This window comes from Balaenoptera acutorostrata, chromosome 14 (assembly GCF_949987535.1).
Source record: "Balaenoptera acutorostrata chromosome 14, mBalAcu1.1, whole genome shotgun sequence".
NCBI classification, from domain to species: domain Eukaryota; kingdom Metazoa; phylum Chordata; class Mammalia; order Artiodactyla; family Balaenopteridae; genus Balaenoptera; species Balaenoptera acutorostrata.
Window position 1 is genome coordinate 50097343 of NC_080077.1, and position 15679 is coordinate 50113021.

Consider the following 15679-nt stretch of genomic DNA (forward strand, 5'->3'; position numbering starts at 1 on the left):
AGAAAATACACGTACCATAAAATTTATTAAAAAAAAACAAAAACAAAAAAGAAAGCCCAGGGCTTCCCTGGTGGCGCAGTGGTTGAGAATCTGCCTGCTAATGCAGGGGACACGGGTTCGGGCCCTGGTCTGGGAAGATCCCACATGCCGCGGAGCAACTAAGCCCGTGAGCCACAACTACTGAGCCTGCGCGTCTGGAGCCTGTGCTCCGCAGCAAGAGAGGCCGCGATAGTGAGAGGCCCGTGCACCGCGATGAAGAGTGGCCCCCGCTTGCCGCAACTGGAGAAAGCCCTAGCACAGAAACGAAGACCCAACATAGCAATCAATCAATCAATAAAAATAAATAAATCTTTAAAAAAAAAAAAAAAAAAAAGCAAGCCCAGTCTGGGGATCCCAAAGATTCCCTCTCACTCCCACTGAATGTGGTCTGGGTTAAGTCAAGGACCATTTTCTTCCCTTTTTCAGGATGGCCCCTCATTCAGAGACAGAGTCAAAGCTCAGGCACTATCCTGGGTTGAATAGCGTCCCCCCCAAATTCATGTCCACCTGGAATCTGAGTGTGATCTTATTTGGAAATAAGGTCTTTGTAGATGCATACAAGTTACAACAAGGACATACTAGATTAGGCTGGGGCCTAAATCCAATATGACTGATGTCCTTTTAGGAAGAGGGGGATTTGGACACAGACACAGATGAAAGAAGGCCATGTGAAGATAGAGCCAGATATTGGAGTTATGCTGCCACAAGCCAAGGAATGTCAAGGCTTACCAGCAACCACCAGAATCTAATGGAGAGGCATGGAACAGATTTTCCCTTTGGGCCCCTAGAAGGAACCAACCCTCTGTATATCTTTTTTTAAAATAATTAATTAATTAATTTTTAAAATTTTATTTATTTATTTATTTTTGGCTGAGTCGGGTCTTTGTTGCTGGGCGTGGGCTTTCTCTAGTTGTGGAGAGCAGGGGCTACTCTTTGTTGCGGTGGGCGGGCTTCTCACTGCTGTGGCTTCTCTTGTTGTGGAGCACGGGCTCTAGGCACACAGGCTTCAATAGTTGTGGCACACGGGCTCAGTAGTTGTGGCTCACGGGCTCTAGAGCACAGGCTCAGTAGTTGTGGTGCTCGGGCTTAGTTCCTCTGTGGCATGTGGGATCTTCCCGGACCAGGGCTCGAACCCGTGTCCCCTGCATTGGCAGGCGGATTCTTAACCACTGCGCCACCAGGGAAGCTCCCTCTGTACATCTTGATTTCAGACTTCTGGCCTCCAGAACTGTGAGAGAATAAATGTCTTCTGTTTTAAGACACTCAGTTTATGGTAATTTGTTACCACAGCGCTAGGAAACTGACACAGGCATCAACCTCTTCCTACACCCTATCAGCAGCAGGTGGGCATCCCTCCCTTAGTCTGGCCTGCATCCTCATCCAGTAGGGAGAGAGGTCTGATTCTTAATCCCATTGCCTCCCATTCCTCTTCTTCAGCTTCCCTGACATGACTCTGTACTGAAGAGACCAGAATCTGTTTCCCCAACAGCCTTTAAGCTTAGACCATCCTTATTAAAAGGAGCTTTGTTCTCAGACTTTAAATCAATGTTTAAGTAAAATGAATATGCCTCCCAGAAGAATAGCAGGTATTTACATGTAAAATCTGATTGGCCAGAGAACTGTTGCTGGTTGAGTGGAAAGAGCAAAGGCAAGGAAGACCTCTTATACATACTGAGACAATGAACATCTCAGTGGCAGTGGCAACTATAAATTTTCTGTATTTCATAAGCCCTATGACTCTTCCATGAACTGAGAAGGGGGAACTAGTGACTGATATCAACCAAATATGAAGGGAAAAAAAGCAGAGGCGGTAATTTTAACAATATAAAATAGAGTGTGACAAAGAGGATAAATGTCTCATTGGGATAATTTGATCTTGATAAATGACACTGATACTTGGCAGTGCAGTCTTTGTTCTCTATTGTCTTAGAGACTGGGGATTAAATCCTATCACTGACTGACTACACAAACTATCCTCCTGGAGCCTCAGTATTTTTATCTGTAAAATGGAGATAATGCATACCTTCCTCACATGGTGGTTATAAGGATTATATATTAGCTAGCTTATATAAAATGCCTAGGATTCAGTAAATGTTAGCTCTCATTCTCACTCCACTTACTTGCCAAAATCATCATTCCTTCTTCAAGCCCCCTGCCCTTACTACCACCGCTTTTTTTTCTCTGCATTTCATCGTGCTTCCCACGTCATATAGAAATGAAAAGTTATTACAGATCTTCCTTGATTTACGATGGGGTTATGTCCCATTAAGCCCATCGTTAAATGGAAAATATCGTTAAGTTGAAAATGCGTTTAATACACCTATCCTACTGAACATCATAGCTTAGCCTGACCTACCTTAAATATGCTCAGAACACTTACATTTGCCTAGAGTTGGGCAAAATCATCTAATGCAAAGCCTATTTTAACAAAGTGTTCAATATCTCATGTAATTTATTGAACACTGTACTGAAGAGTATTGGTTTCATCTTTTCTTTTTCCACCAGCTCTTTTCCTTCAATATATGAAAAGTTCCTATAATGAGTATCACCTCACACTGGTCAGAATGGCCATCATCAAAAAATCTACAAACAATAAATGCTGGAGAGGATGTGGAGAAAAGGGAACCCTCTTGCACTGTTGGTGGGAATGTAAATTGATACAGCCACTATGGAGAACAGTATGGAGGTTCCTTAAAAAACTAAAAATAGAATTACCATATGATCCAGCAATCCCACTCCTGGGAATATACCTGGAGAAAACCATAATTCGAAAAGATACATGCACCACAATGTTCATTGCAGCTATTTACAATAGCCAGGACATGGAAGCAACCTTAATGTCCATCAACGGAGGAATGGATAAAGAAGTTGTGGTACATATATACAATGGAATATTACTCAGCCATAAAAAGGAATGAAATTTTGCCATTTGCAGAGATGTGGATGGACCTAGAGACTGTCATACAGAGTGAAGTAAGTCAGAAAGAGAAAAACAAATATTGTATATTAATGCTTACATGTGGAATCTAGAAAAATGGTATAGATGAACTTATTTGCAAAGTGGAAATAGAGACACAGATGTAGAGAACAAATGTATGGATACCAAGGGAGGAAGAGGGGGTGGTATGGATTGGGAGATTGGGATTGACATATATACACTACTATGTATAAAATAGATAACTAATGAGAACTGACTGTATAGCACAGGGAACTCTCCTCAATGCTCTGTTGTGACCTAAATGGGAAGGAAATCCAAAAAAGAGGGGATATATGTATACATATAGCTGATTCACTTTGCTGTATAGCAGAAACTAACACAACACTGTAAAGCAAATATATTCCAATAAAAAAATATATATGAAAAGTTCCTTCCCCTTATTAAACACAAACTAATAACAAAACTCTGAACCTCCCTTGACCATGGTAGCTACAATTCTATCTATCTTTCTCCTTCCTTTTAAGCCAAGTTTCTACTTTTTTCATTTAAATTTTATTTACTTACCTTTTGAAAAGGCAGTATTTCATGGATCAAAATTCAGAAAGGTATACAGTACAAATTCTCCCTCCTACCTCTGATTCTCAAGCACAGTTTTCCTTCCCTGAGCAAACAGTTTCTTGTGGTCGTTTTACAGATAAGTCATGCATACACAAGAAAGTATGTATTTTTTCTTTTGTATAAAAATGTTAGCATATTATGGACACTCTTCTGATTCTTGCTTTTTTTCCCACTTAAACATATATTGATATCTTGGAGGTCTTTCCATTTCAATACCTAAACAATTTCCTCATTGATCAGGTCTTCTGAAAAGTAGATGCCAAGATGGGATTAGACCTGTAAGACACTTACTGGAGGAAATGCCTGTGAGGAAGAGAAAGGAGGGAGCTGAAGGAGCTGTCAGATCATGATGCTAATCTGCCCCCGTGAAGGAGAGAGGGAAGGAAGGAGGGTTGGGTAGGCAGTGACTCAGACTGCAACAGAGTTCGAAGAAAGTGCCAGATAGGCTTATGCCTGGGGAGTCCTTAAGCTCAACTCACCTGTCAGAGGAACTCTGCATCTTGCAGGAATGGACCTGCCTATGCAGCACTCCCAGCATCCTGCTATGGTCAGTCATAGGCTAGGAGCAACCGTTGGGGACTGTGGCCTCATTGCAAATGCAGTAGTAGATCCAGAACTTAGCAACTGCAGCTTTCTTGCAAGGAGGAGATCTGAGAGGCATATTTCTTAGCTTTTGCATTATTTTTAGGGCTGCATAATAATCCATTGGTGCATGTGCCATAATTTATTTATCCAGTCCTTTTCTAATGAACACTTTTGTTGTTCCCCAGTCCTTTCCTAGTAGAAACAATGCTCAATGAATAACCTTAAGTTATATCATCTTGCACACATGGGGAATTCCACAAACTGGGCTCCTGGGGAAGCAGACCTTGATATGGAGATTAACATGTAATCAGTTTATTACAGAATGTTGATGGGATCAATACTTGTGGAAGGAAAAGGAAGAAAGCAGGATGGGGGAGATTGAGAACATTCTCAGTGACGGCCTGAGTCAGCCCAACAGGGAGTTCTGAAGATAGGATCAGAGTTGTCCTGAAGTGGGGTGAGAGGTCTGGGCCTTTATATCCCTGCATTAATCAGTCATTGGATGTAAGGTGCTCCAGGAAAATGGTGAGGTGAGGTGAGATGAGGCGGCTCTTTAGACAAGGCAATTCCTGAAGAGGGTTGACAGCTGAAGGCTGTTTGCGGCAGCACTCCCAGCAGCTTGCGGGAATAGTACATCCCTTAGTCCTGAAGGGGTGTGTGTCTAGGAAGGCTTATCAGAGCATCCGCCACAAGGAGTATAATTGTAGGATACTATTATGTAATTTTGATAGATATTGCCAAACCAAAATCTAATGTATGTGTTGGTGCATATTTTGTGAATATATACTTCCACTGGCAATGCAGGAGAATGTCTGTTTCCCCCATCCTTGGTAACAACAGTGTGGTCAAATTTTTTTTTTTTTTTTTAAGATTTATTTCTATTTAGTTTTGGCTGCCTCGGTCTTCGTTGGGGTGCGCGGGCTTTCTCTAGTTGCGGTGAGCGGAGACTACTCTTCCTTGCCGTGCGCAGGCTTCTCATTGCGGTGGCTTCTCGTTGCAGAGCACGGGCTCTAGGTGCGCAGGCTTCATAGTTGTGGCACGCATGCTCAGTAGTTGTGGCTCGTGGGCTCTAGACTGCAGGCTCAGTAGTTGTGGCACACATGCTTAGTTGCTCCGCGGCATGTGGGATCTTCCTGGACCAGGGATTGAACCCGTGTCCCCTGCATTGACGGGCGGATTCTTAACCACTGCGCCAGCAGGGAAGTCCAGAAGTATTTTTTTTTGAATATACAATATCGATTACTTCTTGGCTCAAAAGTCTTCAATGGCTTTTTATTGCCTATAGACTGAGGAAATCTAAAGCTTCTGCTTGACATATATAGGTCTTCATATTCTGACCTCTGCTTATCTCTCCAGTCTCTTCTTAGCCATCATCTTTTCCTGCCTTAATCTGTAATGTTCAAGCTATTTGCATTTGTCAGAATATATCAGGTTCTGTCAATGATATATACACATGCCATTCTGCCAGAAATAATTCTTTGCTACTTCCCCACGTGTCCTTCAAATAAGAGTATTTAAATTTTGGCTGAAAACTACCCCCTTAATGACGCCTACCCTGACTCTTCTGGAAGTCCTCCTATTCTATTATTGCTCTTTGTATCCACATAGTTTTTAATTTGTTCGCATGTTTATTTTTTCAATACATTTTAGTTCCTGATGGAAAAGACCAATTTTCATCTGGTATCTCCAGCACTTATCATAGTGCCTGGAAATAACAGAAACTCGGATACTTCATGATTTACCTCAAGATCTGAGGAAGTTTCCCAGGAAACATTGTTGTAGTAAGTAAACAATTCCCCCCACCCCACCCCCACGCCTCTCTCTAGTTTTCCAGGTTTCTTCCAAAACCTAGCAGGCGGGTCACTACTATTAACTTTCCTTATCACTTCAGGTAGAATTGACTATTTCCTGCTCTATGCTCCCACTGAATGTGGTATGTAAGTCCCATCCCAGCACCAACCATGTTTAAGATTGCATCCCAAGCATTTGCTATGTTTTATGCACGCAATAATGAATCAACGTTCACCTTGATAAAGGAGACTTTCTTAAACATTCTAGGACAACGTCACCATTATGCATAAACCGTAAAAATTCCTTTACAATCCAACCCAAATGATTGTTTTCAAAACGCTGCGTTCCGCAGGCACCTTAATTGTCTTTAGACAGATGGCCAAAAGCTTGGCTGTGGGAATCACATATGGTAAGAGGAGACCATGACTAGAGCGCCAAGAAAAGGATGATTGGCTGACTAGGGCGCAGAAGTTACATGTTCTCTAGCCGATGCTAGAAGTAGGAAACCGCTGAATGTTCAGCTTTTGAAATACGGTTTTTGCATCGTAAAGAAAAAAGATTATCCTATCAGGAAGAACCTAGCACATGCAATTACCAATCAAGAGTCGGAAAGAAGCCAAAGCCTGGGGATACCCACGCACCAACGAGGACGTCATTCTCTCTTCTCCGCCAATGAGCGGCTGGATGGGGGCGGGGTAAGAGGCGGGACAATTGCTACAAAAAAACAAACAACAATCTTCAGTACAACTGCCCTAACCACAGTCCTTCCCTCGTAAACCGCTGGAGCAAACTGCTGGGCAAGGCGCTTGTTAAACACTTTCCACTCTCCTTCTCGCACGGGGGCAATTATAATAGAGTACCTTCCTTGCACCAGAAGAAGCGCCTTCTTTCCACCAGCTCCCACAGACTCGCAGAAAGCACACCACAACTTTGAGCTTTCTACCTTCACAAGAACTGGTGGTAGTCCAACGCTACCTGAGGGGGGGGTGGTCTCAGTGCGCAGGCGTGCACGCCTTGTGAAGGTGGGGCTGTAGTGGCCCACGGCAGCCTGGGAGTTGTATTTCCTTCAGCCGCAAAACTCAAACCATTCCTGAGGCCTGAGGAACTACATTTCCCAGGAGTCTCCGCGATCTCGGGGCGGGCGGGCTGGTTCGTTAATGAGCTCGAGGAAGCCGCGGCGCGGCCCACCAGGTTCCAAAACAAGGAAATGAAGGGGGGAGGCGGGACTGGGGGTTCCTGCGGGAGCCGCCGCCGCCGCTGCCGCGGAGGAGGAGGAGGTGGAGGAGGTGGTTGCCGCGGCCGCCGAGGAGTCCCTTGCTGAAGGCGGATCGCGGGGCGGCGGGCGACGCGCGCGCGCGCCCGAGAGGTGGCCCGAGAAGTGGAGCGGCGGTCGCGGGGGGAGGAGGAGGAGGGACTGAGCGGCGGCGGCCCCCGCGTTCCGGTGCCTCTATGGGGAAAGCAGACAATGGATTATGATTTCAAGGCGAAGCTGGCGGCGGAGCGGGAGCGGGTGGAGGATTTGTTTGAGTACGAAGGGTGCAAAGTGGGACGCGGCACCTACGGGCATGTCTACAAGGCGAGGCGAAAAGATGGGTAAGAGCAGGGGCGGGGGGAGTAGGCTTGCTCGGGTCCTAGCTCTGCCCGAGACCGCGCGGGATGGGTGGGTCGGAGCCGGGTCGGGCCGTGCCCGGGGGGCGAGGCGGAGGTGGTCGCGGGGCCGCGTCCCGGGGCAGACTCTGAGGGACGTGGGTTCTGCTCGCCCCCCGCGCGGCCCCGTCGCACCCTTTGAACTCCCGCGGCGCAGCCCGGTCGGGGGGCGTAGGTCCGGTCCTGCGGGGCGCCCTCCGCGTGCATGGAGCTGGCGGCGGGACTCGAGTTGGGACCTCGGTGGGAGGTGGAGTTTGTGGGTGTCTGGTCTCCAGGGGAGACGCAGAGGGCTGGGAGAGCTCCGCCGAGGAGTTGCCGCTCCGGCCTTGGGCTGGTGACGGTCGTGGTGGAACTTCCAATCGGCTGAGCGCCTCCCGGGGGCGGCGGTTTGAAACCTAGCCGAGGAGTCCGTCGGACTGCCGTGCGTCTGGGTCCTCGCCAGCCTCACGGGTCTGAGCTGTTGGGCACCTTCGCCCTTGGGGCCAGCCAACCCGATGGCCCCTCCGCGCAGTCCCTCAATCCCAGTCGTATACCCGGCCACTTCTCCACGCCGCTTCGCCTGCCTCCGATTTCGATTTCTCACGTTCTCAATTCCGCACCTTTCCTCGAATGTAGGACCTTCTGAGAGATTAACCGCGTTTTGCTCGCAGAACTTCAGAGTTCGCTCTGGTAACTCATTTCCCCGCACCTTGGGTATTCTTAGGTCCTCCACTCCATCCTCTGCCAAATGACTGCGTGCTGAGGTTTATGGGGCACCTAGATTATCCAGAAAGGAATTCGAGTAACACAGAGCTGGGCCTGAACCTTTGTTTTCCTGGGAGTTGAGGGAGAATCGTAGGAACCCCTTAGGAAGCCCTTACTGATTGTTCTCGTAGGAGGAGAGCTGGACGTTGTATTGAGAATGCCTATCCTTCGTACTGGAGGGCACACGGCTTGTACTCCAGGACAGGTGGAACCAGTTCTCTGCCTGCGAAGGGTGGGTTAAAACCATTAGTTACCTCAGGGCCCATCCTGGCAGGAGTTCCCCTTCCCTGGAGTTGGGGAGCCCGGGAACATCTGCCTATCCCGCTTAAACTTTAAAGACGATCAAACTATGTGGATGAGAGTTTTTAGGATCGTAGCGAAACATTTCTGAATGAACTGAATATCAGCCACAGTGACATTAGTAAGACCTGAAGTGCTCCTTATCGTTCTGCACACTCTCTGGGTTGATTGATGAACTCTAGGACCAAAGTAGGTAGGGGGGTTTGTGTCTGTGTGCGCGCGCGCGTGCGCGCGCTTGCTAATTTTATACAGGGAAGGAGCAAGCACAACTTTATAAACTTTTATCATAAAGTATGGTGAAAACTACAAGGTACTTTACAAGTGTAAAGGATTATTATTATTGCAAATAATTTTTTCTCTTGTAAGTGAACGGGCCCCATTGTACTCAGCTGTTTGTAAACTTTTCTCATAATTCCTTAGTTAATTGCCAGGTGTCCTTGGATGAGTGTCTTGGAATGTGAAGTACTATAATTAACTTGTGTTTTGTTTTTGGAATATCCACTCTACTTGTTATACTGGTGTTCCTGTGGGAATCTTAACAGATATATTTGGGGAAAGCACATCTAGCTTTCCTATTTCGGCACTAGCATTACAAAACAAATCAGAGGTGCTGTTTTTCATACTCCTCATGCTAACTTTATAATATATTTGGACTGGAATTTTAAAAATGTATTTTAATTTTGTTTTTAAAAAAAGCTTTTTTTTTTTTTTTTTAGCGAGCAGCTTTTAAGAAAAGTTAAATTCTGCTTCTGAATTGTATTTGAATAGCACGGGCTACAACAAAGAACAGATAATTTAATTCCCGCTTATATTTGTTCTTTTTGAATATTTTCCCCTCTAATAAAATTCTTGATTTGAATACACTTCCTTCTTGAGTGAAATTTGTTTAATTAGAATTAATAAAGCTTCTTTAGTAGAGTAAGATCAGTTTGTATATCTTCAAAATACATGCTTTTAAAAAAAACTTTCAGGATCTGAAAGCATTATTTTATTTTATTTTATTTTTATTTATTTATTTATTTTTTTCTTCAGCTAAGGCAGCAAAAGAGATGATTTATTGTTACATGTTACATTCAGCCACAACTGAGAATAGAACTAGTCCAGTATGTCAAAGGTCCAGGGCAAAGGACCAAAAGGGACCGTTTTGATACGAGTAAGGTGGGTCTCTCAAAGGCGGTCGAGGCGATCAGAATGGCCATCGATGTTCCAGATCCACTGAGACAAGTTCTAGACAGTAGGCAAGCAGTCCAACAATTTGTACCAGCGTCCCTGTCCTCTGCCTTCCCTTGTTTCTGCTCCTGTGGCTTCCATGGGTGTACAAGTTTACTTGGACCTCTGCCTCATCTTTCTTCTTTTGCGCTTCAGCCTGCGCATTCGCTTCTTCCTCCACTTCGCTCTCATGGCGCGGAGGTTTCTCCGAAGATGGCGCTAAGGCCGAGACTGAAAGCATTATTTTAAATCACTAAATTACATGTAAGAAAAATCGGTATAAAGGTTTTTTTTTCTTGGACCAAGAGTCTAGTTGAGATTTAAGGCTTTATAGTAAACACCCATATCTCTTGTGGGTTGGTAGCAGGATTAGTTTTATGTTCATTGATACCGGCGATTTGAAAGAACAGAAAGTTTTTAGTGATGGTTCTAAGCTGATACAGATTCGCATAGTAAAGGATTTTACACTCTGATCATGGTAAATTACAGTATAGCTCTTTCCAGAATTTATTTTGGTTAACTCAGAAAGATGTATAATGCTATTTTAGGGAGCAAGAGAGAAATCACGTGAGTACCGTAAAGAGGAACTATTGTGGTGTATGTAATGTAGCATATAACCCCCAAATTGTTCAGGTCTCTAGAAGAAACACTGGAAGAAGTAATGTAACATAAAACATCATTAGAAAAGCCTCTGCTTATAGTTTAATACTAGAGTTTACAGAACCTTAGAATGTTGTTTCCCTTGAAATATGACTTTAACTTAGGCTGTATTAATTATGCTACATAAATTTATAATGGACTGGAAATGCAAGATTTACATCTGGGTTTTTCACCTTTAATAAAAATGTTATTTGTTCCATCTTTTTGTTTTGAAGGAAGGGGGTCTTTTGACCCAACTATCCTTTTTTTAAAAAAAAAAAAATCAGGCTTAGAAGTTATTCTTGAAGAGAAACCAGTTTAGAATATTTCTAGACTTTTTATGAGCAAGAATTTGTAATACAGTTTTCAGCATTAGGAAAAAGTCACATAATAGTATGGTTACAAACCTCAAGACCATATTTATCAAGTTTGAAACGCTTCTTGTTTTGATTGATAAAGGAATATTGTTAAAAAGTTCTTTTGTGAATAAGAGGTTCAGGCAAACATGATTCCATAGACTAGTATTATGTCTGAAAACTGTTGTACCCAACAATACTACCATTGAACTTTGCAACATTCATTTAGTCTTTTGAACCACTCCAATAAAAGAATGCTGCTTTTTGGAGTTATTTTGAAATATAGTAATTGAAAGTGAAATGGCTGACAGAGTTATCTTACTGAGTTTCAGTTTTGCCTTAGGGTTTCAGATGAGAAGTAGTTGGTAACTACATGTCTTAATGTCTGTCATGAATCCTTCACAATAAATGTAGTATGTTTTTAACAGGTTTTTCACATTTTGTTCATAGTTAAAATAGGTAATTGTATTTGCATCTTTTTGGAGACCTCCCAAAGATTAAAGATGTATCGCTATGATCATAGTATTTTAGAGCTTTCAAGAGTTTCAGATCATCTAGTCTAATTTCTTCTTTTTACAAATTAGAAAACCAGAGCTTTTAGAAGTTGTCATGCCCATAGTCTTGGCAAAGACAAGCCTGTAATCCAGATCTCTTGACTCTTGAGCTCTTGTATTTCCTAATGTGTTTTCCCTTCTAATACCTTAGGAGAAAAAACAAAAAAGACCACATTGCTTCCACTTTTGACAATCTTATTGTATAAACTTCTTCCATGCAAAGGATACTACATCTGTACCGAAAAATATGGAAAAGGGAAAGTATCACATATGAGGGGCATTTTAAAAACGTAGGAGTTCAGGCCTGGAGATTCTACCACATGCAGTTGCTTCTCTTCATCTGGTTTCTCTTCATCTTCAGTCTCATTACTTTTGGCCATCATCTCTGATTTGCATAATAGCCGAATTGGTCTCTGCCATTCGTCTTGCCTCACTGTAGTCCAAGATCCAAGTTGCTGCCAGTGTTACAAAATAAAATCAATCATGTCATATCTCTTCTTGTAAAGCTGTAGATTCTCTGTGGCTCATACGGTTACATCAGATCTTAATTCCCTAGTTTGGCATGTAAAGCCATTTGCATTTGGATCTTAAAGTCTTTAGTCTTTACAGCCTTTACGCCTGCCACCACCTCCCTCCTTTTTTCCCAGTGTGTTCAAGCCATATGCTTCTGTAGCATTCAACTGCTCATTTTTTCCCTAAGATTTGCTAAGTCCTTTTCATGTCTCATTTTCTTTTTCTGCACTCAAACCAGAATGGTGTTGGTCTGCCATTCCTCTCTCTTCCTTCCCCCTCCCACAAACCTGGGAAACTCCTGCTCCCACTTCAATACCCAGTTCAGATAGCTTTTCTTCTAGAAATCTTCCCTTAGTTACCCAGTGTACTCATTATCTGTGCTTCTGCCCTTCTTGTTCTTATGTGTATAATATCACTGTGATACTAGTCTGCGCCATAAACTATTAACTACAAATGGATCATCATCATCCTGTTTCCAGCAACTTGTACAGGGTTGGGTATGTAAGCACACTCAAAAATTGTATTAAATTTTTAAAAAAATGCCTTAAATTGGAAAACATATATATATATTTTCTGTTCTGGTAAACATACTTAACTGGTGTTTTCAGTAATTGTTTTGAAAGCCTGAAATATGGGGATGCTACATGAGATAAGCAGTTCAATGTAAATATGTAACATTAACTAGGTCTAGTGTAATTTTTTCTGTAAGAAATAATGTGCTGCTTTCCAAGACAGTTGATACATTTCTTTTAATAGTTTGATAAGTAACATGGGTAATTTTTTGAATTATTAAGCACTTTTTTTTCCTCTTAGACCAGTTCTTCTAAAATTGCTAGACTGTAGTAATCTGTCTTCTGTGCTTTTACTAGCGATGTTATAGAGATGCTTAGAAAACGTCAGCATTCAAACATATTTTAGGAAATTTTTTGGTATTATGGATTCATGTTAAAAAAACTAAATACTTTTATCACTTAGTAAATCAAGTGGACATCAGCTTGTTTAATTGGTTCTTTATGCACTGCAAGCCTTCAAAACTTTGTTTTTGGGGCCCAGGGGAATGTTCTTTTCAATGAAATCTGATTGTCTAGAGCACTGGCTGACAAACTTTTTCTGGAAAGAGGCAGAAACGAAATATTTCAGGTTTTGTGGGCCATACCTACCATCTATGTCACAATTACTTGAATCTGTCATAGTAGTGTCAAAGTATCCACAGACAATGTATAAATGAATACAAATTAGAATGTGTTCCAGGAGGAAAAATAAAAAAAAAGGTGGTGGGCTGTATTTGGCTCACAGGCTTTAGTTTGCCAGCCCTTAGTCTAGAGCAGTGATGTCCAGTAGGACTTTCTGCAATGATGAAAATGCATCTGTGCTGTCCAGTATGGCAGCCACTAGCCACATGTGGCTCAAGAAATGCAGTTAGTGTGACCGAGAAACTGGCTAGTAGCTATGATATTGGACTTATCAGGTTTAGAGTTTTTTGGAACAAGTGGCTTAGCAACACAATTTGTAAATCCATGAAGTGACCTTTTAATAAAAATGTATAAATGATGGTGTGGACAAATAGGAAAGTTTGTATTTTTTCTTTCAAGTAATAGGAGAAAATTTGAGGCTGAAATAGTTTGATAAAGCAAACTAATACTTGAACTGAAAAGCTGTCAATTTGTGAATGGAATCAATCAAGGATATTTGATTACTTTTCAAAAAGTATTTCATTTTACAAAAAGAGCATATGTGTTTAGTAAGTAGTAAATGTGTGTGCATAAAAAAGCTTATATAATCTGGTTGCCACCCTCCATGTTTTGCCAAATTTGTAATTTGTGATACAGTCAATGTGTTTGTTCCGAGTATTCTGATGCTTCAATAAATTCTTCAATGGCAAAAAAAAAAAAAAAAAAAGATTATACAATGTACTGTAAGCCTTCCCTTTCCCAGTCACCCTTTTCCCTTTCTAGAGGCAACCATTCTTGGTTTTCCTTTTTAGAGAGATTTTCTCAGGGGTGTGTGTGTTTAATGATAAATGGTAGTGTGCTGTACTGTTCCTGCTGTATATTTTTTAACCTTGTATATAACCTTGAAGATCATTACATATCTTATGTACAGAGATGCCTAGTTCCTTATAATAGTTTCATTTTATATATATATATATATATATATATATATATATATATGTATTGACGTACATAATTTATTTAACTATCCCTCTTGATGGACATTTAGGCTGTCTCCAGTCCTTTGCTAGTACACTGTGGTGAATATCCTTAGTAGGTACAGTATTTTGTGCATATTAGTTTCGCTGTAAGTTAAGTTTCTAAAAGCTGCTTACTTTTGGAAGTAATGCCTTGAAATGATCTGCAAATATGGTGATGTACCCGATATAAATCTCTAAAGACTGGAGACAGGAGGGCTGAGAATAAGGAAGAGAAATGTTAAGGCTTTAAAAATAATAATTATTAATACATACAAAATGAGTTCTAAATTATTAGTTTGCATAGGAAATGCAAGTTACTGTTTTAGCAGCATGGGAAAGACATGTCAGTTTTAGATAGGAAAAAAGTAGATCAATGGAAAGCGTTTTTTTTTTTAGTACAATGGATGTCAGTATTGATGAATTAAGAATTTTTACTTTTGTGTACTATATTTTTGAACTGGATATACTGGATAAAAAGTTAATATGTGATGTTAAATTGTGTGTTTTGCAAAATTCTGAAGTAGTATAGGGTGGGTTAGACATCAATATAGAAGGCTTGAAGGCAATATATTGCAATTTGGAATTTTCTTGGTGGTAAATGATTAGACTAAGAGTATTCGACTAATGTGTTTTTAAAGATCAACTTGTTTGTTATCTTGTGATATTGTGACTATATAATTTAGTGCAGCTTTGGATTCCAAAATTAAAGGACACTTTGAACATTTTGAATTACCAGCATGACTATTTCCTTGAAAACAGGTAGTTTTTAAGGTCTAGAACCATAAAGAGGTAGCTAACAGAGCTATTTAAAGATTTTTGTCCATTTATAAATAGCTGATAGTCCAACACTTCCTGTAATAGCCATTTTGAGCATGCATTGTGCAGGATAAAAGAGAATCTCAAGAGAGAGGACAGGATGTAATTCAAGATACAAGCGTGCAGCAGTAGTTTTTTATTGAGGGTGTGAGTTCTTATACAGAAGTGGGTGATGGATCAAAGAGAAATAACCTGTAAAGTCCTCAAATAATTTATGTCCATATAAAATATCTTTAATTTCTAATAGAGTCAGCCTTTCTAAAGGAAAAATATACCCTCCTTACAGAGGCTTTGAACTTGTATATTTTCTATTTAAAAATATTATTTCAGTGAGACTTTGTGGTTGATCTCAGTTACTAAGATGAATGTGGTCAGCATATGGATGTAATTACCAGGTAGGCCAGCTAACTTTGTTTTGTTCTGTGATCACAGACCAAAGCCCTGTCATGGCAAACTTTTGCAGATATCTATAGATATTTACATTTGGACAGAAAGGTAAGTCTATGGCTGCTGGAAAAATAAGGTAAAACTTTGGCTTCATAGGTGGGTTAGTTGCATCTTTCTGTAGAAAAGTTATTTCAGTTATGATTGTTAAATAAGCTCATTGGTGAGAGACCTAAGCAGTTTGAGGCACAAACTATTGTTGCTTTTTACAAAAGTTAGTTTCCTTTTCCCCTTTCCCTTTTACAATTATATTTGCATTTTTAAAAAATTAATTAAGTAACTTATTTTTGGCTGC

General features: G+C 41.3%; 1 protein-coding gene across 3 annotated transcripts in view; it reads left to right on the forward strand.

The window, feature by feature from the left end:
• The first annotated feature begins 7194 nt into the window (after positions 1-7194).
• Positions 7195-15679, forward strand: part of CDK19 (cyclin dependent kinase 19) — a 181196-nt gene continuing 172711 nt past the window's right edge. For 2 of the 3 annotated variants that reach the window (XM_057528026.1, XM_007190698.2), the window contains exon 1: positions 7429-7564. Coding sequence is in view for 1 of the 3 variants with exons in the window: in XM_007190694.2 (XP_007190756.1) it covers positions 7437-7564 (128 nt within the window). In the remaining 2 variants the exon portion in view is untranslated. Of the gene's footprint in view, positions 7565-15679 lie in introns of all 3 variants that reach the window. The other variant, XM_007190694.2, reaches the window with a different exon arrangement.